Source organism: Muntiacus reevesi, chromosome 2, assembly GCF_963930625.1.
Source record: "Muntiacus reevesi chromosome 2, mMunRee1.1, whole genome shotgun sequence".
Taxonomy (NCBI): domain Eukaryota; kingdom Metazoa; phylum Chordata; class Mammalia; order Artiodactyla; family Cervidae; genus Muntiacus; species Muntiacus reevesi.
Window position 1 is genome coordinate 271270980 of NC_089250.1, and position 26974 is coordinate 271297953.

At 41.3% G+C, this 26974-nt stretch overlaps 2 protein-coding genes across 2 annotated transcripts; both read right to left on the bottom strand.

The window, feature by feature from the left end:
* Positions 1-157: 157 nt before the first annotated feature.
* LOC136157595 (zinc finger protein 420-like) lies at positions 158-2921 on the bottom strand. Its single transcript, XM_065919430.1, has 2 exons — positions 2814-2921; positions 158-1210 (listed from the first exon to the last, which is right to left on the bottom strand). Exons 1-2 carry the CDS (start codon positions 2919-2921, stop codon positions 158-160), a joined length of 1161 nt encoding a protein of 386 aa, XP_065775502.1.
* Positions 2922-7695: 4774 nt separating this feature from the next.
* Positions 7696-26021, bottom strand: LOC136161561 (zinc finger protein 93-like). The gene is made up of 5 exons (XM_065926541.1): positions 25804-26021; positions 19367-19499; positions 15910-16036; positions 14390-14482; positions 7696-11367 (listed from the first exon to the last, which is right to left on the bottom strand). Exons 1-5 carry the CDS (start codon positions 25947-25949, stop codon positions 9269-9271), a joined length of 2598 nt encoding a protein of 865 aa, XP_065782613.1. The 5' UTR covers positions 25950-26021; the 3' UTR covers positions 7696-9268.
* Between the last annotated feature and the right edge of the window lie 953 nt (positions 26022-26974).

A 26974-nucleotide genomic window follows, 5' to 3' on the forward strand; every position in this document is an offset into this window, starting at 1 on the left:
TTTCTCTCCAGTATGTGTTTTCTGATGTTTGGTAAGGTGAGAGCTCTGATTAAAGCCTTTGCTACTTTCCTTACATTTATAAGGTTTTTCTTCCAGTATGAATTCTCTGATGTTGAGTAAGATGTGAGTTCTTGATAAAGGCTTTTCCACATTCTTTTCATTTGTAAGGTTTCTCTCCAGTATGAATTCGCTGGTGTTGAATAAGACTTGTGTGGCGACCAAAGGCTTTTCCGCATTCTTTACATTTGTAAGGTTTCTCTCCAGTATGAATTCTCTGATGGTAAGTAAGACCTGAGTGCTTGCTAAAGTCTTTGCCACAATCCTTACATTTATAAGGCCTCTCCCCAGTATGAACTCGCTGGTATTGAGTAAAAGTTGAGTTCTGACTAAAGGATTTCCCACATTCTGTACATTTATAAGGTTTCTCTCCAGTATGAATTCTCTGACAGTAAGTAAGACCTGAGCACTGGTTAAATTCTTTGCCTCGATCCTTACATTTATAAGGCTTCTCTCCAGTATGAATTCTCTGGTGTTTAGTAAGAGTTGAGTAGTGACTGAAGGCATTTCCGCATTCTTTACATTTATAAGATTTCCTTCCAGGATGGATTACTTGATGTTTAGTAAGATATGAGTGCTGTCTAAATGGTTTGCCACAATCCTTACATTTATAAGGCTTCTCTCCAGTATGAATTTTCTGATGGTAAGTGAGACCTGAGCACTGGTTAAATTCTTTGCCACAATCCTTACATTTATCAGGCTTCTCTCCAGTATGAATTCTCTGGTGTTGAGTAAGATTTGACTTCTGATTGAAGGCTTTGCCACACTTCATAGATTTGTGTGAATTCTGCTGCATATGAATTACCTGATGTTGAGTAAGACATGAGCTACAAGGAAGCACTTTGCCACATACTTTCCATTTGCTTGGTTTCTCCCTAGCATGAACTTGCTGATGCAGACTGAAATGTGAACACCTAAAAATGGCTTTGTCACTTTTCTTACCTTTGTAAGATTTCTGCTCTCTATGGATTCGCTGATGTTGAGTAAGCTTTGAGTTCTGATTAAAGGCTTTGCAACACTTTGTACATTTATAATGCTTCTCCCCAGTATGAATTCGCTGATGTTGAAGATTTGAGCAAGACATAAATGTTTTTCCACATTCCTTACTTTCATAAGGTTTCTTGCCAGTGTGGATTTGCCAATCTTGACTAAACTATGAATTCTGATTAGAGGCATTACCACACTCTGTACCTTTGAAAGGTTTCCATCCTGAATGAATTTTCCTGTGTCTACTTAGACTGGATGAGTTAGTAAAGGCTTTCTCACATTTCTTACACTTGTAACTTTTCTGTAGATCCTGAATATACTGCTGTTGAGTAAGATTTGAAGACTGATTAGAAATATCACTACATTCACAATTATAAGTCTTCTCTCCTGTATGTGTTCTCTTCTTTAGTGGAAGACCTGATGTTTGATAAAAGATATTCCTACATGTACTATTTCTAGAATCCTTGTCTGAAGATTGAGGTCCCTGATGTTTCATAGGGTTAGAGTCTTGTTCAGTTTTAGACCCAGTTTCATTGCATGAATAGTTTCTCACTCCATCGTAAATATTTTTGTAATTATTGGGGGTAGAGCTCTTACTTGAGGCCTGACTCGTGTTATTACATGTGAGAAGTTGTTCCATATTAACCATATCATGATGTGTATTGAACAATGATGGTGGGACTGAGTCTTTTCCATTATTATCAACATTACACATTTTGGAACAGAGAGAAACTGTCTGTTGGTGGAAGAATAACGACCCCTTGCTCACAGATCCCTCAAACTGATTATACTGTGAGTCTTCCCCATCATTTTTAAATTTCTGGTTTTCAGACGTGCTTCAATGTATGTGTAATCGAAGCCTGTGTTCAGAGTGGTTTGAATGAGTATTTGCAGTAGAGACTGGATAACTTTCCAGATTTTCCACATTTCCCTTCACAGAACGTGTATGTTTCAAAAATGATCACCCCATCGCGCGGGAGGGAGAGACAGAAGAAGGAAGAGGGCTTTGGCTCCTCTTTTTATCTGTTTCTCTGCCCCTGGGTCTGTCTTATGTAAATCGTATGTAAACAAACAAAAAAAAAAATTGTTTCTTTTACTTGAGATTCTCACTCCAGTCCTCGGATCTTCCTTTGTTCTATTTTCCCGGATTTTCCCTTCCAGGTCTTTTAGCCACCGCCATTTTGGACTCTTTTCTCCTATTCTAACTACCTGACAATGTGTTTAACTAGTAAGTCTTAGCATTACAGAGGACAGTATCGCCTAGTTTTCCTTTTATTTCTGAGCATTTTCTTAAAATATTCTGGATCACTGAGTTTATTCAATATATTTAAGGGCATTTTCTAACTCCTAAAGAGCTGAAATTGCATCCCCATGGAAACTCATCATGGCAATTCCCCTAGTTCCCTAAGATCCCAACACTGAACCACATCTCAGTGGGAATCTCGGATACCAGTGCCTCTCTCTGTTTATCTCTCACAAAGAAAATATATTCACCAGTTGAAAGTCGCTATTTCATGTTGAGAATTCATCATGCTACGTAGAGAGCTAGGATACAGACAAGGGAGACAAGATTCTGGGACACAAGGGAGAAGTGGTCTAAAGAGACAGGTTTCACTATGATAAGAAGAAAAGAAAAAAAATAAAGAAGTTGATAACAAACACCCAGGCAGAAAAGTTAGAAGCAGAGACCTCAAGGTTTGCAGGTTCTCAGTCCAGGCATTTCAGGAAGAAAAGCAGACACAGCCCCAGGCCCGGGACAGGACACGTACCTGAGAAGCTGCCATTTCCTCCTCTTCTTCCTCCTGCTCTGCGTCTTCTCTGGGGATGTTACGTCGCAAACTCACATCTCCATCTTGAGAAAATACCTTCAAAGGCATCCATTCAGCTGTTTAACCTGCAACTGCTGTACGGAAAGAGAAGAAAAAGTTTCCTGTTTCCCTCACCCTTTTCTGAGCTCCTTTTCGACTTTCTGTGTTCCCAATCTGTACTGGGAAATCAAGACTAACCTGATAATGCTAATCACATCCTGGTGCTCTACACTATTTTCACATCGTCGGGGCTAGTTCTTCTCCTTCCTTTTCGAGTTACAGAGAACAGTTCATGAGAGACAATGGACCCTGCTTCTGGGTTACCTGTCCCACCCTTTGAGGGTTTCGGGGAAAAAATGCAAGAGGAAGACCTGCATTCAGAGCCCTGAGGGGGAACCTCACACCAGAGGCCTCAGGAAGGGAGGGTTTAGGGAGGGAACTTCTAGAAACAAAGAAGGTCAACCTGATCCCCTGGGGAAGGACTCTTTCTAGGATGGGTGTGGTGGTCCACAGCCTACCTGTACCCTTGGGGGCTGGGAGGGGAGAGGTGAGTGTTTGGTGGGAATCACCTGGGGGTCTTGGGTTCCTGCCAGGCTTTACTTGCAGAATTCTTCCCAAAGACCTCCCCTGTCCTTAGTTTTTTTCACCCGCCTCTGCAGCCTGGGGACACAGGTTTTCACAAAATGATTTGCTTTGTGACCACCTCTCTGCAGTCGTGGCACCTCCAACTTCAGAGACCAGGAGCCTGGAGGCATTTCCATCCCCGATTTCTTGGAAAAGAAACCAGGGCCAGCAAAAGACCTGGCGTGCTGCAGTCCACGGCGACTGAGAAACTGAACTGATCTGAACTGAGCAGGATGTGCTAGGTTAAGAGTGTGTATGGGCGGAGCCACATACCACTGAAAATGATTTCCTAAACGCTATCTGATGACCAACCAAGGAAATCATGATCGGTGTTGTCATAAGTTACATCACACAGGAATTAACACCTGAGAATGTTGTTGCTCTGCTTCCTGTGGGGGTTTTTCTTGGTTTTATGAATCCACTGCTACAGTTCATTGTCTGCTCCATTTAGAGAGCTCTATTTTTCCACATCTTTAAAGTATAATGACCAAGGAAAAATTAAAGATAGAAGCATATTCATCTTTCTCATATTATACATTCTAAAAAATATTCAGTTTGCGTTCACCAGCATGAACTTTGTAGAAGATTTAGTTTCACAGCAGAAGTGAGAATAAAGTATAGACATTGCCCATATACCTCTTGTTCCCACGTGTGGACAATCTCCCTACTGAGCTTCCCCACCAGAGCGAGCATTTGTTACCACTGATGAATCTACACGGGCAGTAAATAGATCAACTCTCTAGTTTGCCCCTGTGTTCCTCTTTTAGGAATGTGAACTCCATACCTCTGGATAAGTGTTTAATGAGCCCATCATGACAGTTCACCACAAATTATTTCATAGTCCTGAAAGTTCTCTAGACTTAGGATATTCATAGTCCCTCCTTTGAAACCCATGGTAATCATGGACCTTTTGAATCTCTTCTATATTTCTTACTAGATTCCCAGGTGACTGAGTGGTAAGGAATCTGCCTGCCGGTGCAGGACATCCAGGTGATGCGGGTTCGATTCTTAGGTCAGGAAGATCACCTGGAAGAAGAGATGGCAACCCCCTCCAGTATCCTTTCCTGGGAAATCTATGGACAGAGCTGAGCCTGGCAGGCTACAGCTCCTGAAATCACAAATACTTAGACGCAGTATTGTTCATAACACATATGAACATTTGCCTACACCATAAAGTCATATTGTAAAAATCTTACTGTTTGTAGCATTTTCAAATGGGCTTCTTTCACTTAGTCATAAAGGAGTAAACAGAGAGAGCTGGCCTCCGTCTTAGGCCAGGCTGTGAGCATTAGTCTACACGCATGGTCACCCTCCCAGTGACCCCGAACTTTGGGCCCCGGTGTCTATAGAAGTGGCATACCAATGGAAAATCAGATCCCACCCTGGCCCCCATAAAAGAGCCCCAGGACATGTACTTGGACTCTGTTGCCTAAAAGAATATGTTAATTATCTCTGTAACAGAACAACGTGGTAAATTCCATTCTGTTTATTGGGATATGACCACAGGCCTGTTGATAAATATCCACTGTTTATTGAGTCCTGTGACACATGAATCATGGGTTAAAGTTGATCGTATCTCTCTTTTATCGTGTCCAGACTAGTTTCAAGGAATTTGGGTAGCTGGGTTTGAGCAAGTACACTTAAGGTATATAAAGTTTTCACAAAAACTGTTCGGGGTCCTTGGCTAAGAGAAGACTCTGCCTAGGCCCCACCGGTGTAATAAACTGCACTCCACTATCTGCATTGTCCTCCTGAGTCAGTTTGTTTCCCAGAACACAAGGCTACAACCGTAAAATGCATGGAATGATTGATAATGTATTTTATGCCTTGAAAGCTTAACATGCAAAAGCTTAAGAACTACTTCTGCGTCTATATTCCTACTCAGTAAATAAGTTCATAAACACCATTTTTTAAATTCCATACGTATCTGTTAAGAAAATATTTGCACAAATATAGAGATCAGACGTGGACACAGCAGGAGAAGGGGACCAGTTGAAAGGGTACCAATGACATATATACACCACCATGAGTAAAATGTTGGAGAAGACTCTTGAGAGTCCCTTGGACTGCAAGGAGATCCAACCAGTCGACCCTAAAGGATATCAGTCCTGAAAATTCATTGGAAGGACTGATGTTGAAGCTGAAACTTCTATACTTTCGACACCTGATGTGAAGAAGTGACTCACTGAAGAGACCCTGACACTGGGAAGGATTGAAGGGGGGAGGAGAAGGGGACGACAGAGGACGAGGTGGTTGGATGGCATCACTGACTCAATGGACATGAGTTTGGGCAAGGTCTAGGAGTTGGTGATGGACAGGGAGGCCTGGCGTGCTGCACTCCGTGCGGTCACAAAGAGTCAGACACGACTGAATAATTGAACTAAACTGATGGTTAGAATAGGTAGCTGGTGGGAAGCTGCTGTTTACCACAGGGAGCTCAGCTCGGTGCTCTGTGCTGAGGAGAGGGGTGAAACCGAGGCCACGGGAGGGAGGGCCAAGAGGGAGAAGATTTATGTATACTCATGGCTGATTGATGACGTCATAGAGCACAAACTAGCAGAACATTGTAAAGCAATTATGTTCCAATAAATATATATATACTTATATGTCTCAAAAGGAAAAAAAGCTAAGCAGACTGGTCACCGGTGGTGGAGAACCCGTCTGACCCTGCGGGGGACAAGGGCCGCACCCCTGGCCCAGGAATCCCCCACGTGCTGTGGGGAGACTGAGCCTGTGCCCCACAGCTGCTGAGGCCGGGCGGCCAGCTTGCTTTTTCCATGGGCAGGAGGCAAAGGAAGATGCTCACCAGCGCTAAACAATAAGGAATGCAGAGCAAAGCTACAGGGATGTATCACCGCATGCCAGTCAGAAGAACAATGAGCAAAAACCCAGTAATAATATCATAAACGCTGAAGGGGCTTGGAGATCAGGGAACCTCCTACATGGCTAGAGGGAATGTAAGCTGGTGCAGTCACGTGCGTGGACCATGTGGAAGTTCCTTAAAAAACATAACCTCATGACATTTAAGGAAATGAATTCCATGAAAAGTAGACAAAACAGATTAATCAACAAATTGACAAGCTTTACAGTTTTTAGTAAATCATCTGCAATTCTGAAATGACCAGTTTTGATCTAGCATTTCTAAATTCTCTAAGTTAAATGTGTAAGAATACACATACGCTCACATATTCCTTCTTGGTTTTCTCACTAACATGTATACCTTCAGATATTTATATCTTGTAATCAATGTGTGTTATATAAATCATATTATGTATATATCTTCAGATATTTATATATTGCATTCAAAGTATGACAAAGTCATGATAAAACAGTTCCTTTAAGCCTTACAAGACACATGTGCTAAGAATGATACAGGGTAAGATTTTATAAATCTTGGTTCAGAATTTTACCATCATGGCTTTTGACTATTCTTTTTGTGGCTTTGTTAAACTTACATTTGCTTAAATGAGCCCCTGAAAAGCTTTGGCTAACACGAGAAGAAAGGACAATTGCAGCAGGTGACTTTATGACTCTAGGTCCTCAGGGAATTCACAGTAAGACTTGAGGGCCCCTGAGGAAGGTCAACACTAGAACCAGGCAGAGAAAATTCCACTACTTGGGGTTCAGACCTGACCCTGGGTGAAGTGCTGTGGGCCCCACAGGCTGAGTGTGGATGGGTCCATTCAAACAAAGACAAGCAGGATTCTGGTGAGCTCGGAGGGTAACACTGATGGGGGGCCTGTGCAGTAGACCCTGGGGTTCAGCAAGACTGGTGGTCGCAAGGAAGGGGTCATCTAGTACAGGTGCTCACAGGACTTGCTGGTGTGAGTTCAAGGACCTGCAGGCTGCCTGCTCCCCGGACATATGCTGAGGCAGCAACAGCATGGAGCAGTTCAGGGCAGCTCTCAGCCGTACTCTGTATGATCCTTCTTATTAGAACCACCACAATGTCCAAGTAGATAAAAATCAGAGAGGAGATACAATGTAGAAATCGTGGGAAATATATGAAGTTATGAGAGGTTTAATGGCAGTAAGGAACTAATTTCTACACATGCCATCCCCCTGTGCTACAAATAGTTTATCATTACCTTACTTTTCCTGCAACCTTAAATAGGTGGGAGAGGTTAATGCTGGTGATGCATTAACCCTTCATTCATTCCACATCAATTGTAACACTGAAAAACCATTCACTTTTATTAATTAAGGTACATTAATTTTACACATATGGAATGAAAACTTTTACAATTGTTGTTTGATCCTTGATTAAAATACACATTACAAGCTTCTAAAAACTTTCCTGTTTCTCTGATGAAATGATCTAAGAATATGATTTATATGGTTTACAAAATGGAGGCCAATTTAGTAAACATGGATGGACATTCATTATATTAATATGACTTTTCCAGAAAGAGTTCTCTATACTTACATCAGATAGAAGAGGTGTCCTTACTTCAAGCCTGCCAGATAATATGCATGATTTCTCTATGTTGCTGTTATAAAAATACCTTAGATTTTCATGAACTATCCTTGTTTTATGCTTAAAAGGCAACTGACATAATTACTGAAAACTTAGAGCAAAGTTCTATCTTACTTTGAATTACTCCCTGAACACTTACATCATGGTGACCACAGAGGTGTTTGACATCAGTGACAAATCCCTCCATTCAAAGCTTTAGTGTGTATATAACATGACTGTGTTCTTAATCTTATAAATTGAAGAATAAATGTAAATGATTTCCACTTAATATAGAAGAGCTTCTCTTACCATTGGGCAACAACCATCAAAAACATAAGTTCATATACACAGTAGAAACAAATCACAGCATGTAGTAATTTGAGAGTTGAATTACATTCGTTTTGGTTCCTTAATAATCTGAAATAACTTTACATAAACAAGGATACATTAATAATAATTATACCTCTGCAAATATCCACCCCTTCATCTTGTGATCCATACTAACATATCAATTTTGTATGTGTTTTACTTATGGAATACTTGCTACAGTGTTTCTGCTTAGAGTACTTGAACAAAAGTGGTACTAATGACATGCTTTCTAGTACGAATCCTCTGGTATTGAGTTACTTTTGATGTTTGATTAAGCAGTTTTCCACATTTTATTTCATTCATGTATCTTTCCAAAGAAAACATTCGTTTTTTCAAAATTGTATATTTGGGACCAACTTATTTTTTATAACTGATTTATTTCTAGAGTTTCTCTGCACTATGTATTCTCAGATTGTGAGTGAGGTGATGGCTGTGATGAAATGCTTTGCCACATTCCTTACGTTTCTAACATTTCTCTGCAGTATGCTCTCTCTGATGTCGAGAAAGACCTGAACTCTGGGAAAAGGCTCTGCCAGAGTCTGTACATTTATAAGGTCTTTCCCCGGTATGGATTCGCTAATGTTCAGTTAAATCTGAACTCTGGTTAAAAGCCTTGCCACATGCTGTGTATTTATAAGGTCTCTCCCCAGTATGGATTCGTTGATGTCATGCAAGAAGTGAACAATTGATAAAGGCTTTGCCACATACTGTACATTTATAAGGTCTCTCCCCAGTATGGATTCGGTGATGTTCAGTTAAAGCTGAATGCTGCTTAAAAGCCTTGCCACATGCTGTACATTTATAAGGACTCGCCCCAGTATGGATTCGCTGATGTTGAGTTAAAGTTGAAATCTCCTTAAGAGCCTTGCCACATGCCATACATTTACAAGGTCTCTTCCCAGTATGGATTCATTCATGTCGAGTAAGTTGTGAATAATACATAAAGGCTCTGCCACATGCTGTACATTTAAGGTCTCTCCCCAGTATGGATTCGGTGATGTTCAGTTAAAGCTGAACGCTGCTTAAAAGCCTTGCCACATGCTGTACATTTATAAGGTCTCTCCCCAGTATGGATTCGCTGATGTTGAGTTAAAGTTGAAATATCCTTAAAAGCCATGCCACATGCTGTACATTTATAAGGTCTCTCCCCAGTATGGATTCGTTCATGTCGAGTAAGATGTGAATAATACATAAATGCTTTGCCACATTCTGTACATTTATAAGGTCTCTCCCCAGTATGGATTCGTTGATGTCGTGTAAGAAGTGAACAATTGATAAAGGCTTTGCCACAGTCTGTACATTTATATGGTCTCTCCCCAGTATGGATTTGGTGATGTTCAGTTAAACCTGAACGCTGCTTAAAAGCCTTGCCACATGTTGTACATTTATAAGGTCTCTCCCCAGTATGGATTCGCTGATGTTGAGTTAAAGTTGAAATCTCCTTAAAAGCCTTGCCACATACTGTACATTTATAAGGTCTTTTCCCAGTATGGATTCGTTCATGTCGAGTAAGATGTGAATAATTCATAAACGCTTTGCCACATTCTGTACATTTATAAGGTCTCTCCCCAGTATGGATTCGGTGATGTTCAGTTAAAGCTGAACGCTGCTTAAAAGTCTTGGCACATGCTGTACATTTATAAAGACTCTCCCGAGTATGGATTCGCTGATGTTGAGTTAAAGTTGAAATCTCCTTAAAAGCCTTGCCACATGCTGTACATTTAGAAGGTCTCTTCCCAGTATGGATTCGTTGATGTTGAGTCAAAGTTGAACTCTGCTTAAAAGCCTTGCCACATGCTGTACATTTATAAGGTCTCTCCCCAGTATGGACTCGTTGATGTCGAGTAAGAACTGAATAATGGATAAAGGCTTTGCCACATTCTGTACATTGGTATGGTTTCTCCCCAGCATGGATTCCGAGATGTTCAGTTAAATATGAACTCTGATTAAAGGCTTTGCCACATGCTGTACATTTGAAATCATGCCTTCCTGAATGAATTTTCCTATGTTTACTTCGATTTGGTGAGTTACTAAAGACTTTCCCACAGGTATTACACTTGCAATGTTTCCGCTTAGTCTGAATATTCTTTTGTTGAATAAGTTTTGAAGACTGGTTAACAACTTTACCATAATCATAACAATCATAAGTCTTCTCTCCAAAATCCATACTTTTATAAGGATTAACAGTAAGATTTGAACTTTGATGAAATATATTCCTACACTTATTATGTTCAGAATTGTTGTCTGAAAATTTATATCCCTGCTGTTTCAGGAGATATGAATCTTGGTCAACATTATGCCCAGATTCATTGCATGAAGAGCTTCTCATTCCATCATGTATACTCTTGTAATTACTGGGGGTAGAGCTCCTGTTTAAGGCATTATTCATTCTGTTATACTTGCAAAGTTGTTCCACACTAATTATACCTCCATATGTACTGAACAATGATGGTTGAATAAGGTCTCTTCCATTATAATCAACATTCCAGATTTTGGAACAAGGAGAAAATAGTTGTTGGTTGAAGAACAAGAAACCCTTGTTAAAGGATCCCTCAAATTGACTGTATTGGGAATTTTCCCCCTCATTTTTAAGTTTCTGGTCTCCAGACATGTTTGAATGTATATTTAATAGACACCTATGCTCAGAGTATAGGTTGGAATGAGTATTTGCAGTAGAGACTAGATGACTTTCCAGACTTTCCACATTTCCCTTCAGAGGACATGTATGTTTCAAGAGGTGATGTGGATCTTTGCTGACAAATATACACTTATCTGCAGATGTTGATGACTGAAACTGGTCATCTGAAATTGGTTTTTCCTTATTTGATTCACATCCTTGATTTCTTTCGGTGGTAATGTTTACTTTATGGGAAAATGTACCAACTTGGTTGTGTCCATCATAACATGCTCTCCGCTCTTTATATGCCCTCATAGATTCCCAGTCTTTGGTTAAATGTAAATTTCCAAGATGCAATCTTGCATATATTCCTAGCTTTTTTGTTGGGAGCAAATCTTCTAAGCCTGGCTTGTGGGTCCTCAAACCCTGGGTGTCGTGAGAAGACACAACTGAAAGATACCAAATAATTATTAATTCTACTTACTATTCTTGGAGAATATAGATTACAATTTACATAAAACTGGCATACACCTGGCTAGATTAAGCTGAAAACCGAGATAGAAGGACTCAAGATGGCAGAGGATTTGGAAGACGTGGAGTACATCTCTCTCCACCAAAGCATCAAGAATACATCTTAAAGTGGAAAAATTCTCACAGAGCCCTGCGGAAGGAACATGGGCAGAGGAACTTGGACACCTGAAAGGACAACAAAGATTCCTGCTGAGCCAGGTAGGACAAGAGAGTGATGCAGGAAAGGGAAGAAGAAAAGAAGCAGGATGGGACTCACAAAACCCTGGAGGGATCCGAAGAGAGGGGAGGTCTTCACATCCAGGGAAGCCCCTCACTGGGGGAGCTCAGTTGTGACAGAAGGGGAGCCTCGTTCTCTGTGGGAAGAGAACACGGCAACCAGCGTGCAGGACAGAGTGAACCTGTACGAAGGGTACTGACCCCTGCCCTGCCCACCCAGCCTGAGAGGGTGTCCTCTGCTGCAGACAAGGGCTGGGTGCTGGAGCGTGCGGTTTGGAGAGCAGACCCAGGCAGATGACTGCGGTTGGCCGTGAGGAGACATCCTGAGGGGACGGGAGGGAGGGAGGAGCTCTGCAAATGGGATGCTTGTGGAGGAAGCCTGAACCACCAGAGAAGCAGAGCGGTGCTGTTGAGTGATGCCCGAAGAGAAGAACCTCCTTGCAGCCTCTCTGCACCTGTGCCTGTCCCTGCCTCTGCAGGCACTGGGAATGGCTCCCACCTAGGTGGGTGATCTCACGACCCTCACAGCTGCTTCCTCCTCCCCAGCCTCCTCCCCACCAGGGTAGACTCATGGGCTCCAGGGGCACCTTCAGAGCACACGCTTGTGGTGGTCCCAATGGACAGGCGGTGCTGAAACCACTGCTGAGCCCCAAGGCCCTGCCACTAAGCAAGAAGAGCTGAGATCTCTCCTTGCATGTGTAGAAACCATGGTGTTACACCCCACAACTGGCTTGGTAAACTCAGCCCCAACAGAACATCTGGATGGAAATGAGGCTCTGGCAGTCAAGACCAGCCTGGCGTTAGCAACTGTAGACTTTGTAGGCACGCACGTGAGGCATTTGGGCCAGGTCACAATCTCCATTGGCCCCATAGCACTGCAGCGGGTCCAGCTCCACAATGAATGTACACCTGGGATATAACTACAGTGGATCTCTGCTGGTGACCTGGTGAAAACAACATCTGAGAGACACCAGGGTCAAGTGCCAGCATACCCATGGTTCAGGTGGGGCCAAGATCAATGCCAACACAGGGTCACACGAGAGCTCACACAGCACATGAGAGATGACACGCAGAGCACTCTCCGAGGAGAACATCCCCAGAGGAGCAACACTCAGTGGCTTCCCTCCCAGTGGGTGTGCTCCAGTCCCACTAGATCAGAAGCACCACAGGTCAGAGCAGAGCTAATTTCAGACCTGGGGTCTCTGCTCCACCAATCAGGAAGCAGACCCCGCCACAGTGACAGCCACAGAGGAAAGGTGAAGCGGCCCTCAAGATTCGGGCAGGCTCTGGTCACAATAGTAACAATCAACCCCCTCTCAAGGGCATAAGGGCACAAGTCTCAGGACCACCTCAACCACCCCGGAGCAGACACCAGAGCAAGAGGAACTAGCATCTGCAGCCTGCAGAACAGAGACCACAAACACAGAACATTGGACAAGATGAGGTGACAAAGGAGTATGGTACAGAGACGTCAAGATAGAAACCTACAGGAACAACGAAGCAAGGAGCAGGTGAGCAGTGTAATGAGTAATTTTTGCTTTAAGTAATTAAATTTACAAACGAAACGTTTTCACAAATGCTAATGCCTACTAATTATTGAATCAACTTACCACTCATGTTGATATCTGAGCATGTTCTAATAGAGTCTAAAATAGTAAATGCTATTGACCTAGAACTAATCAGAAATAGATGGCATAAATGATAAATTCCTGGGATGTTACATAACAAACAAGATAGATTTAATAAGGTAAGAGTTTTTAACAAATCAAATGAGAAGTGAGACTTGAAAAATATGGTGAGAACACAGGGAACTCTACTCAGTGCTCTGTGGTAACCTAGATGGGAAGGAAATCTACTCAAGAAGGGAAATGTGTATAAGTATCACTTATTCTTTCTCTATAGCAATACTAACATAACATTGTAAAATAGCCTTATTGGAATAGAAAAATTTCTTCTTAAAGATTCCTCTGTATAATCTATAAGCTTAAAGTGAAGAACAATCAGAAAAAAGCACTATGGGAAATGTTCTAAACTCCCACATCAATAATGTCTTTAAAAACTCTGTGAGTTAAATAAATATATTAAAGCATTTTAGCATTAATGAATTGGGACAAATATGCTTAACACATTTAATGTTAGTTCATATAAAAAAAGAGAAAGTTTAACATAAAATTCAGATTTGCATTTTCTCATCTTAGTGAGGTGTCTTATGCAGTGAAGAAAGAATTTGAGTATGATGTTTCTAAGGTCACATGTGTAGTTTCCAGTGGACTGGAAATTATACGGTAAAAAACAAAACACATCTGTGCCCAGTATTCCTACACGTTGGCAATTTTTTCACAGCTCCACCCACACACTTCTGACTAGGGACAGAATCAGCACTTTTAAAAGGGCTTAATATAATTACTCAGAAATATGCAGATTTCCTAAAACCTCCACAAAATGGACGAGTTATCAGGTCATCCAGGTTGTTCCAGGCCAAGACAAGTATTTTGGTTCTAACTGTAAATGTGAAAATTAATCACTAGAGAAAAATACACAAATGATAAAAAGAATCAGGAAAGGGTCAGATGACGCTCTATGACACTGACAGAAATAAACCTAGGCTAATCCAAAATCATCTCCACTGAAGCAGATCTTCTCAAATCACATGACAAACTATGACTTCCTCCCCAGTGCTTGTCCCTCTCACCTGAGTTATCTGTTTCATCCATAGATACATACCTGGGTGTATGGCTGTTTCCATTCCCCTTACATCCCAGGGATCCTTCATTTGCTCGAGAAATGTGACCAGATCCGGCTTAGAGACCACAAGACCTGTTCATGAGAAAAAGGAATATGTGTTTTCTGAGATAGTCATCAATTTCCAATGCAATATGTATTCAGGTGAGAGGGAAGTCAAGGTAAAAAGTTAAAATAGCAAAAAAAAAAAAAAAAAAAAAAGATTTCACCAAATAGTTTATCGGAAGCATCTTTAAAAGACAAATGCATCAAAATCAGATTCTGATCTAATGCTCAAGTACTACTAAGGCAAAAGCAGGTAGTGGAATTCCGGTTTTAAGAGGAGCGTGGCACTATTTGATACCACAGAACTTACAGAATTACCACGAACTTAGAATGAAGTATATGGAGGTCAAGAAGCAATAGTAGAATCCTACATGGAACAGTTGACTGGTTGCAGATTGGGAAAGGAGTACATCAAGGCTGTACATTGCCACCCTGCTTATTTAATTTCTATGCAGAGTAGATCATGTAAAATGCTGGGTTGGATGAATCACAACCTGGAATCAAGATTATCAAGGGAGATATCAACAACCTCAGATATACAGATGATATCACTCTAATGGCAGAAATTGAAGTGAAACTAAAAAGGCTCTTGATGGGGGTGAAAGAGGAGAGTGAAAAAGCTGGCTTAAAACTCAGCATTCAGAAAACTAAGATCATGGGATCCAGTCTCATCACTTCATGGCAAATAGATAGGGGAAAAGTGGAAACAGTGAGAGACTGAATTTTGGGAGGGGGGTGGGCTCCCAAATTACTGCAGATGGTGACTGCAGCCATGAAATTAAAAGATGCTTGCCCTTTGGAAGAAAAGCTATGACAAAGACAGCATATTAAAAAGCAGAGACATCACTTTGCCAATAAAGGTCCGTATAGTCAAAGCTATGGTTTCTTCAATAGTCATGTACGGATGTGATATTTGGAACATAAAGAAAGCTGAGCACCAAAGAATTGATGCCTTCAAACTGTGGTGCTGGAGAAGACTCTTGAGAGTCCCTTGGTCAGCAAGGAGATCACACCAGTCAATCCTAAAGAAATCAACCCTGAATATTCATTGGAAGGACTGATGCTGCAGCTCCAATACTTCGGCCACCTGATCCGAAGAGCCAATTCATTGGAAAAGACCCTGATGCTGGGAAACATTGAGGGCAGGAGAAGGGAGCAGCAGAAGAGATGAATAGCATTATAGACTCAGTGGATACGAATTTGAGCAAACTCTGGGAGTTAAAGAAGGCTAGGGAAGCCTGGCTTGCTGCATTCCACAGGATCGCAAAGAGTTGGACATGACTTAGCGACTCAACAACAAGGAGGCAGGTTACATCAAGAAAGAAGGTTACGTTCCCCTGGAAAGTAGAGATCTTAACCTCTACTGGACAAAGCAGAAAGTTCCAGGAGACATTGTAGAATGAATGAGCCAAAACCCTGAGGATACATAAGGGCTTCTGGAAGCAAGTTATCCTCACCCAAGCAGGCCAGATTCCCGTAGTTCTCTAACATCACGTCCCTGTACAACTCCCGCTGACCGAGGTCCAGGCATTCCCACTCCTCTTGCGTGAAAGCTACGGTCACATCCTGGAATGTCAGCAGCCCCTGAAATATAAAGGACATGAGCCATGTGGACCTGGGAAGACTTCCTAATGTGACTCAAGATGAAACCAGCAAGAGAAATGGTTTTGATTTAGGAGAATGTCTGGTGTTACACCAGAATATAATTTTTATACTGCCGTATTTTCCACTGTATTTCTAACCCCTGGAAAAGAGAATGAGATATGATCCACAGACTACTATAGAAACTATTCTGATCTGGAAGAGAAATTATAAAACAATCGTATCAACACTGACTTATCTATTTTTGAGAGTTGTATTCATGTGATACAGGATAAACTGTCTATCAATAAAGCATGTTAGTCACTCAGTCATGTCTGATTCTTTCGGACCTCATGGACTGTAGCATGCCAGGCTTCTCTGTCCATGGGATTTTTCAGGCAAGAATACTGGAGTGAGTTGCCATTTCCTTCTCCAGGGGAATCTTCCCCACCAAGGGATCGGACCCAGGTCTCCCACATTGCAAGCAGATTCTTCACCATCTGAGCCACCAGGAAGCCCCCTATCAAGGAAACAGGAAATATTTTTAAAACGCATGCTCTGATCTAAGAGTTCTGGAATGGGGCCAATGTGCCACATTTTTAACAAGCTTATTTTCACTAGTAATGTTGAAAATTCTGACACATGAATGACCGTTCTGAATAGCAAAGAGTAAGAATTGATACTTAACTTTGAATTTTAAGTGTTTTACAAAATTACAAAATTGACAGGTCTGATAGAATAGTACCCATAGCAGCAATAATATTTGAACTATTTAGTATATACTATATGTCTTTCTAAAAGTTTTTACAGGGTCTTGAATGCATCACATAAATTATATAAAATCAACAACATTGTTGTTCCACCGTTTTGCAAATATTTTGTCAAACATTCATTAAATGACAGATCTTGAATTTTGCTTCAGTTTATGTGAACTAAAATTTAACTAGTAAAAGACAAATACACAGAGACAACACTAAAGAAAGTGTATACGAGTTTTTATAGGGTCTTCCCTGGTAGTCTGAGCTCGCAAGGCAGGGGGCTGGGTTCAGTCCCTTGTTAGAGAACTAGATCACACACGCCACAGCTAAGGTTTGCCTGCTGCAACAAAGTCTCCCACATGGCTCCAAGATTCTGCAGGCTACAACTAAGACACAACTCAGCCAAACATAAATACGTGTGTTTTTTAAAAAGAATTTTGTAAAAATAAATAAATAAATAAATAAATAAAAAGAACTTTATATAACTGGGGAGAATCCCAAAACAAGAAAAAAAATAATTTTAACATTTTCCTGCATACAGACATATATTAAAATGAGACTATATACTTTACTAAGAGTATTAAAGAAAAGCTAACATTCACAGAACTAAGATGACGGCATCCGGCCCCATCACTTCAAAGCAAATAGATGGGGAAAGAGTGGAAACAGTGGTTGACTTTATTTTGGGGGGCTCCAAAATCACTGCAAATGGTGACTGCAGCCACAAAATTAAAAGACGCTTACTCCTTGGAAGGAAAGTTATGACCAACCTAGAGAGCATATTAAAAAGCAGAAACAGTACTCTGTCCACAAAGGTCCATCTAGGCAAGGCTACGGTTTTTCCAGTAGTCATGTATGGATGTGAGAGTTGGACTATAATGAAAGCTGAGCACAGAAGATTTGATGCTTTTGAACTGTGGTGTTGGAGAAAACTCTTGAGAGTCCCTTGGACTGCAAGGAGATGCAATCAGTTCATCCTAAAGGAAATCAGTCTGGATGTTCACTGGAAGGACTGATGTTCAAGCTGAAACTCCAATATTTTGGCCATCTGATGCGAAAAACTGACTCATTTGAAAAGATCCTGCTGTTGGGACAGATTGAAGGCAGGAGGAGAAGGGGACAAGTGGATGAGATGGTTAGATGGCATCACTGACTCAATGGACATGAGTTTGGGTAAACTCCAGGAGATGGTGATGGACAGGGAGACCTGGAGTGCTGCGGTTCATGGGGTCGCAAAGAGTGAGACACGAATGATTGACTGAACTGAACTGATTCATGTTCAGTTCAGTTCAGCTGAGTTCATTCATATTCATGTCAATAAAATCGAGATTATTTTTAATGGGTTAAAATATATGCATCTACTTGTGGATGATATTCTTTGTATATTTTAAATACATTAGGGTGCAAACATATACAATGCTATAAGATAAATTAGAGCTCTTGGTTCTGAAACTTTAATTTCTTGAAAAACTGTATCATTTTGTTGAGCTGTATCTTAGAAATTCAACACAGGTGAAAACAGATTAGCACCAATAGGATTGTTGCAAATATTTTGATCAAAAAATGCAAAAATGGGAGTAAGAACACTATGTCTGTGATATGAGCGTGGTGTGTACTGGAAACATCACACTTAGGCTTGAGTGATGAAAACTCCCACTCCCAAAACCCAGTATCTATCAACAACACAGTGAGTGTTCATTTTCCAAAGCAAAGAGAAACCAAGAAGATGTGGAGTTTCTCCATTAACTGTGAGGGTTTTCACATGTTCCTCATTCCATTTTTCCACAGCCTTGTCTAAAGACAGAGGAAAAAAATGAACTTTATAGCCTGATAATCTCAGAGAAATCACCACAGCCAGTGGACATCATCTGTCACGTTGTAAATGGGTGACACGGAAGATGCACTATCAGAATCTGGGCATTTTGGAAAAAATAAGGAAATTATAACTTGAACCTAACATAAAGAAAATATCAGTTTTATGCAAAATTCATTTCATATATATTTCCTCCATTTTGTATTCTAACAATGTGTTTAACTAGTAAGTCTTAGCATTACAGAGGACAATATCTCCTAATTTTTTTTTTATTTCTGAGCATTTTCTGAAAAATTCTGGATCACTGAGTTTATTCAATATATAAGGGCATTTTCTAACTCCTAAAGAGCTGAAATTGCATCCCCATGGAAACTCATCATGGCATTTCCCCTAGTTCACTAAGATCCCAACACCGAACCACATCCCAATGGGAATCTCGGATACCAGTGCCTCTCCGTGTTTCTCTCTCACAAAGGGAATATATTCACCAGTTGAAAGTCGCTAATTCATGCTGAGAATTCATCATGCTCCGTAGAGAGCTAGGATACAGACAAGGGACACAAGATTCTGGGACACAAGGGAGAAGTGGCCTAAAGAGCCAGGCTTCACTATGATAAGAAGAAAAGGCAAAAATAAAGAAGCTGATAACAAACACCCAGGCAGAAAAGTTAGAAGCAGAGACCTCAAGGTTTGCAGGTTCTCAGTACACGCATTTAAGGAAGAAAAGCAGACACAGCCCCAGACCCAGGACAGGACACGTACCTGAGAAGCTGCCATTTCCTCCTCTTCTTCCTCCTGCTCTGCGTCTTCTCTGGGGATGTTACGTCGCAAACTCACATCTCCATCTTGAGAAAATACCTTCAAAGGCATCCATGCAGGTTTTAACCTGTAACTGCTGTAGGGAAACAGAAGAAATAGTTTTCCTGTTTCCCTCACCCTTTTCTGAGCTCCTTCTCGACTTTCTGTGTTCCCAATCTGTAGTGGGGAATCAAGACTAACCTGATAATGCTAATCACATCCTGGTGCTCTACACTATTTGCAGATCGTCCGGGCTAGTTCTTGTTTCCTCTTCGAGTTACAGAGAGCAGTTCACGAGAGACAATGGACCCTGCTTCTGGGTTACCTGACCCAGCCTTGAGGGTTGTGAAAAAAATGCCAGAGGAAGACCCACATTCAGAGCCCTGAGGGGAAACCTCACACCTGAGACCTCAGGAAGGGAGGATTTAGGGAGGGAACTTCAAGAAACAAAGGTCAACCTGATTCCCTGGGGAGGGGCTCTTTCTAGGATGGGTGTGGTGGTCCACAGCCTGCCTGTACCCTCGGGGGCTGGGAAGGGAGAAGTGAGTGTTTGGTGGGAATCACCTGGGGGTCTTGGGTTCCTGCCAGGCTTTACTTGCTGAATTCTCCCCAAAGATCTCCCCTGTCCTTAGTTTTTTTCACCCGCCTCTGCAGCCTGGGGACACAGGTTTTCACAAAATGAGGTGCTTTGTGACCACCTCTCTGCAGGCGTGGCACCTCCAACTTCTGAGACCAGGAGCCTGGAGGCATTTCCATCCCCGATTTCTTGGAGAAGAAACCAGGGGCAGCAGGAGGCCTGGCGTGCTGCAGTCCAGGGCGACTGAGCGACTGAACTGAACTGAACTGAGCAGGACACGCTAGGTTCACAGTGCGTATGGGCGGAGCCAAATGCCTCTGAAAGCGGTGCCTAGATGCTATCAGATGACCAAGCAAGGAAGTAATGATCAGTGTTGTCATAACTTACATTACACATGAATTAACATCTGAGAATGCTGTTGCTCTGCTTTCTGTGTGTGTCTTTCTAGGTTTTATGAATCAACTGCTACAGTTCGTTGTGTTGTATCCGGATTCCGGAATTGCCCCAAACGCGACAGGAGCCGCGGATGATGCAAAAGCAGTGAGGAAGTTTGTTACAAGGTCGAGCAGGGACTCTCTTCAAACAATGGTGAAGGAGCCCCGAGGGAAAGCGGCGAGTCTTTTTTATACTGTCTAGCAGGGACGGCGGGAATGGAAGCTTAGGGGGATTGGCTAATTCATACGGTGCGCGGAAAGGAAAATTTAGGGGGATCGGCTAGTTTATACTGTGCAGCCGGGGAAGCGGGAAGTCTTGGTGGGATGGGGGTGGGGTGAGGGACTTCTCCCGCCTTCTAGATTGCCTAGGGGTGGAGGGAAACTCGTCTCCTTCTGATTGGTTGGTTTGACGAAGTTTTTTTCTCTTCTTCTCGGGAGGGGTTCTCGCTCAGAATTGTAATGCTATCTAAAATGGAGTTGTTTTAAAATTTTTCTTTCACATTTCCCACTCTTCTAGTTCCTATGGAAGACCCAATCATGGGTCTTCTACAGAGTCAACTATATCATCTGTGGAGACAGTCAAATATTGAGTTCTGATTAACATTAGGTGGACGGACAGGCAGTGTCTTTTTCTTAATAACTCTCTCTTGAGAGACTTCATATGAACTCAACATGCTTTTTGGGAAGTGGGGCGGAGGTCTCTTTCTTCTGTAATTTCTTCCTGCTGTGCCTGGGTGTAGGCCTGCCTAGCAGAGCAGAAGTCTCTCTCTACCTGATCTAAGTTGGGGTGTTTTATATCTGAAACCAGCTTTTACTCTTATAATAACAGCAACTTAGTTTGAAACTGTTGGCGCCTCTCAGAGATAAAATAGACAGGAGCCAAACAGGAGACCTAACAGGATGGTCATCACTGGTCCCCAGAAACAGGAGGCACCGCTGGGATGATTGGCTGGTGGTCAAGCAACAGAGCTGTGTTCTAGGAATCTTGTGTTTAGTCTGAAGTTACCATCTTTCACCTGGGTGGGCTCCAGTTCTGTAGAAGAACTCAAAGACATTGTTACACATATTTCTTTGAGTAGGAACCAGGACCCATCTCAAGGCTGTACTACCATTTGATTGTTTCCCCTGTTTTTGTATTTTTTTCCTTTCTTGATTAGCAATTGTTTGAATCTGCCCTTTGGAACTCAGGGAAGGTCAAGGAGGCTGAATAAAGCCTATATTTTACAGTACAGCAGATCTGTACTCCAGAGTTGCCACCCCTCAGAGTCCTGCTCAGTTTTTATTTAGGGAATGGGGCAACTGTGACTGTGATAGTTGTCAAAATGGGGCATAGGACTGCCTCAGCTTAGAGAAGAGACACTGAATTGGGAGTATTTCTGAGTTTTAAGTCTTAGACCTAAGCCTTGTATGATTAAAATCTCAATCCCTTGGTCTGCCATTTTCTTGTAACATACCCAGTTAGTATTAGCTGGAGAAGGGATAACTGGAGTTTTAATAGACAAAATAATTTTTTTTTTTAGAAGAATAGGACTGAAACCCAGTCTGGACCTGGCACTTCGGGGAGACTTTTAGCCAGGTGGGCAGTTGCTTAGTTTTATAAAAAGTAAGGTAGATGTTACTAGCTTCTAGCAGACATTGTTTTGAGAATGGTGGCATTTAAGCCTGACACGACACAGAAAACCCAAGTGTTTAGCAATACAATGTCTAATCTGAAATTACACTCATAGTAACACCTGGCTATTTCCCAGGATGTCTGAACCATCGCTGAGTACTCTATTTTGACTTTTAATTGTAAAATTTTTTTAATAGCCAAGGTAGATGGCACCATTAATGATGTCAGTGTTTCTCTAGGTATGAGAAGATGCAAGAATTGGGACTCATGAAATCTCTTGAAAAGATCTAACTATCTGAAGGCCTGTTCTGCCAGTTTTTTCCAGAGCACCGAGTGTCTCATTCTTGATCTTCACCCTGAACTCCTTTCAGGGCAGTTGAAAGTCAGCAGTTGCAGTGGCCATGATCTAATCTCTGTAGATGTAGATGGCAAGTGTCAATCTTCAGTTGGTGGAGCCTCTTTTTGTTCATAAAGTTGACCACAACTTTGAGGGGGGGCATTTCATGACCATTTTATCCCATGGTGCTGAGAATGTCTATTCTCAGGTTTGGCAAAGATTTTGTTGACAGGCCACTCAATGTGCTGTTACTGGACTAGGCCATAAAACAGTATCTAAAATTCTCTGGACCACCTGTCTTACTAGGCTCTTGGTCCAGGAAAACATTCCCTCTTGTTGTTTTTTCTCATTATCTAGAGTTACACTGCCATCATTATTGATCTCATAGGGAACTATATATTATGTTATCAGAGGCCTCAGTCACACATTTGGCACTGTAAGAAATGGCAATTTTGTAAAACAGGTGAAATACAAAGAACATAGCCAGCAGTACTAGTAAAGTCACGAGTAAGATGTAAGAGCTTCTTTTAGATGTAGCCCAGTATATCTCAGGTCATCTGACTTAGTCTACTCTGTACGAACCTTAATCTTTCAGAGAAATTATACATTAGCACCACCATCTATAGGGCACAGAGCCCAGTTTTCTAGTGTTACTAGACTGATTATTTTTAGTGTGATTTAATTGTTTTTAACACAGAGGAGACTTTAAACCTAAATTACCATAGCCTGGTGTTATCTATATAAATTTATCTTATAATTGTGGGAGATTTTTTTCTTTTGCTAAAACTTTTTTTTTTTTTTTTGCTCTGATTGAGCTTGAGGGATAGAAAAAGACTCAAATTTATGGCCAGAATTAGAGTAGGCATTATTAATTGGCCTGGTGAGGGGATCTCATCTAGTAATATCACAGTGACCTGAATATGAGTATAATTTTTTCAAGTAAATGTTTTCAGGGCCAACCAGTTAGAGTCTTGTAGTAGAGAAATTTACCAAAGTAACCCAGAAGTAGACACAGGTGATTGGCCAGAAACCCAACAATTGAATTGATTTTTAAAACTGGCATAGAATCAGGCCCATGATAGAAAAGCATTTGATTTATACACAAAGGTCTAAGAAGTCAAGAGAACACTATAAATGATCATACGAATCAGGTCCAGCATCTTGGACAGGCTGTCTACCTGATGTTGTTGTCTTTTCATCCTGGTGTACTGTAGTATTTCCTGTTTGAGCATCACTTTAAGGTGAGATCAGCTCAGCTGTCTCTTCTATAGACCAATTCAGTGTAGGGGCCTCTGGAAGTGGGAATTAATCGAAGAGTTAATTTCTCTTTAGTTTTATTGTGCATGAGCTAATTAAGAGTACCTGATAAAAAGTCCTTTTATTCAGGTTGGAGACAGTCTCTTAAATTGTCTTTTTTCAGTCCTGGTTGCAGGTCATGAGGCATCTGATCTTCATCCAAAGATACATTACTGAGATAAGCTTCAGAAACAAACTTTCACATTAATATCACATAACAGAATTGATTATAGACTTTTTATTTTGCTGAAACACTTGTAGGATCTCAGACTGAACTTTTAATATAAAACAGGGCTGGGAAACTCACACCAAAGGCTTATCACAGATTTTGCCTAACAAATCTAGGTGAACTTTTTTTTTTTTTTTTAATTTAACCAATTATTTTATTTAACCAAATAAACAGTTTAATATCTCTCTTTGGGATGTTTCAGGGGACCTCTGAAACACCCCAAAGCTAGCTAGATGTCAAGGGAAATTTAAAAGAACTTGATTCAGGAAGTTTTATCGAAAAGATTAATTAAAAGCTTTACCTAATTGGCTCTAAGCAGTTTTTTACGACCGTGTCATTTTTAACAAAATCTATTTATTTAATTTATTGTAATCTAATTAGAAAATCCTGATCATGCATAACTCTTTTTAGTATTTTTTAACACTTTTTTTTTTACAGAAAACATACTTCTTGCTTTATTTTAGCAACCAAGAGCTAACTTTTATATTAGCATTTTATAGATTGGTGAGCATAAATACCAGTGACAATTTTTAAAACCCTTGTTTTCTTAAAACATTTTAGGATGGCATCAAACATTATTCATTTATAGTCTCAAATCTCTGTAATTTTTCTGTAAAAGGAAATCAGTGTTTAGTAGTAAATGTTTCAAAATCTTATTTCATTTGGAAATGACCTAATTATTTAATAGACTTCCAATACTTAGTTTAGCATAACCCTTAGAAATTCAAGTTACCCTAATCTGGAGAGACTATTTTAAATAGATATTCTTAAAGAATAATTATTTTTAATAGAGTTTATATACAAAGTCATACCTCATTTACATTTTTTGCAAGTTTTTTTTTTACTCAAGATAATTTCTATGTCGACAAACTTGTAACAGGTATAATATTTAACTTATATTAAACCTAGGTACAATGAAAATATTTCACTTGATTTTAATTACTCTAAGACATGTCTGTATTAGATAGGGCAACAAACAGCAAACATTAATATCAGGTATTTAATACCGAATATTTCTCAGTTCACCTGAACCTGGAATTTATTGTTTAATTTAGAATTATTAGATTTGTAAGCGCTTACCCCCCCCCTTTTTAAGCCAATTAAATAGAGCTCATTTACAAATTAACCTAAAAATATTTTTCAGAGACAAAGACATACCAAACCATATTTAGAGAGACACAGTGCAAGATCTATCTTCACTTTCTAAGTTTTGTCATAAATTACATATTACAATATAAAGTTTAAACAAATAACATTTTTAAAGGCTTTTTTTCTTTTTTTTTTTCTCTCAGTCTCATATGGTCTAAATAAGTGTTCTTGAGAGCCCTGGTCTCAAGGCACAGGGAAAGAAAATCAAGTTTTAACAAAATGGCGGCAGGTCTAAATGTTGGTCAGACAAAGCAAAATAGCCATCACAAATCACAAGACAGAACAGAGTTAAAACACACATATAAACCTGGCAGTCTTCATCAGACACTCCCTTAAATACAAGAATACAGTCCCTCAGAAAACCTTCTATAGAGACACAAAACTTCAGATGTCTTCAAAGATTTTAACAGGAGGAAAGAAAGCCAGGTTGAAAGAAGGAGAAGAAGGAGGCGGGAAAGAGGGGCAAAAGGGGTGGACTTATAGACGTCTCCTGCCACCTGCAGACATCCAGGCATTACGGGACTTTCCCTGGGCGTTCAGAGAAGGGAGGACTGGAACTCGGCCCTACCAGAAACCAGATCAGAAAATTCGAGTTCTCTGCCGAGAGGAGGTGATCAGTCTCCAACCCTCAGCTCAAGCTGAGGCCCTTCGACCAGATTCCTGCGTCCAGGACCGGGGGACTAGAAAAACCGGAAGGATAGGAAGGGCTAAGGAGAGGAAAGAGAGAGGGAAGCGGAGAGAAGTTAATAAAGTCTCTTGTTCTTTACCGGTCGGGGCACTCTGGCCAGTTGTCTGCGTCAGGAGGAGACCACGGACAAAAGGGTCCCATTTGCGGCCGCTGGGTCTGGTCCATTGGCAGACAAGCTGAGTACTCTGGACCCTGAATCCAGTTATTAAGGTAAGCGGAGAGCATCTAGATTGGGCCTGTCCCCTCGTCAGTCAGTCACACAGTGAACAAACAAGACGACACACTAGACAAATAACAGAGCGCGCAATCCCGAGAAAGAAAGTAGAGTAGTCCCCACACAGGTATATATATATACACACGGGACTGCAGAGTGGGAGCTGGAAGACGTCTCCTCCGGCCCCCTGCTGGAGACCATTATCGGAGCGTCCGCCTAGGTTTAATTTCCAGCTACAGACAGATACAGATTGGGCCCCCTTTGATACAGATGGAGCTGCTGTTATTGCTTACCGGCCGTTCATCCTCCGAAGCGCGGGTCCTGAAGGACTCGGGGGATCCCGGACGAGCCCCCATATGTTGTACCCGGATTGCGGAATTCCCCCAAACACGACAGGAGCCGCGGATCGATGCAAGAGCAGTGAGGAGCTTTATTACAAGGTCGAGCAGGGACTCTCTTCACACAATGGTGAAGGAGCCCAGAGTGAAAGCGGCGAGTCTTTTTTATACTGTTAGAAGGGACGGCGGGAAGGAAAGCTTAGGGGGATTGCCTAATTCATACGGTGCGCGGGAAGGACAACTTAGAGGGATCGGCTAGTTTATACTGTGCAGCCGGGGAAGCGGGAAGTCTTGGTGGGATGGGGGTGGGGTGAGGGACTTCTCCCGCCCTTCTAGATTGCCTAGGGGTGGAGGGTAACTCGTCTCCTTCTGATTGGTTGGTTTGACGGAGTTTTTTTCTCTTCTTCTCGGGAGGGGTTCTCGCTCAGAATTGTAATGCTATCTAAAATGGAGTTGTTTTAAATGTTTCTTTCAGTTGTCTGCTCCATTTAGAAAGCTCTATTTTCCCACATCTCTAAAGTATAATGACCAAGGAAAAATTAAAGATAGAAACATATTGATCTTTCTCATATTATGTATTCTAAAAAAATATTCAGTCTGCATTCACCAGTACAAACTTTGTACAAGATTTAGTTTCACAGCAGAATTGAGAATAAAGTATAGACATTTCCCATGTACCTCTTGTTCCCACGTGTGGA

Coding starts and splice junctions, on each gene's coding strand:
- LOC136157595 (XM_065919430.1), bottom strand. CDS start 2,921: ATGCCTTTGAAGGTATTTTCTCAAGATGGAGATGTGAGTTTGCGACGT. Junction 1,211..2,813: donor AGGAAATGGCAGCTTCTCAG/GTACGTGTCCTG, acceptor CAGAATTCATAG/TTTAGTCAAGATTGGCAAAT.
- LOC136161561 (XM_065926541.1), bottom strand. CDS start 25,949: ATGCTCTCCGCTTACCTTAATAACTGGATTCAGGGTCCAGAGTACTCA. Junction 16,037..19,366: donor AGGAAATGGCAGCTTCTCAG/GTACGTGTCCTG, acceptor TTTATATTTCAG/GGGCTGCTGACATTCCAGGA. Junction 11,368..14,389: donor GGAAACAGCCATACACCCAG/GTATGTATCTAT, acceptor GGTATCTTTCAG/TTGTGTCTTCTCACGACACC.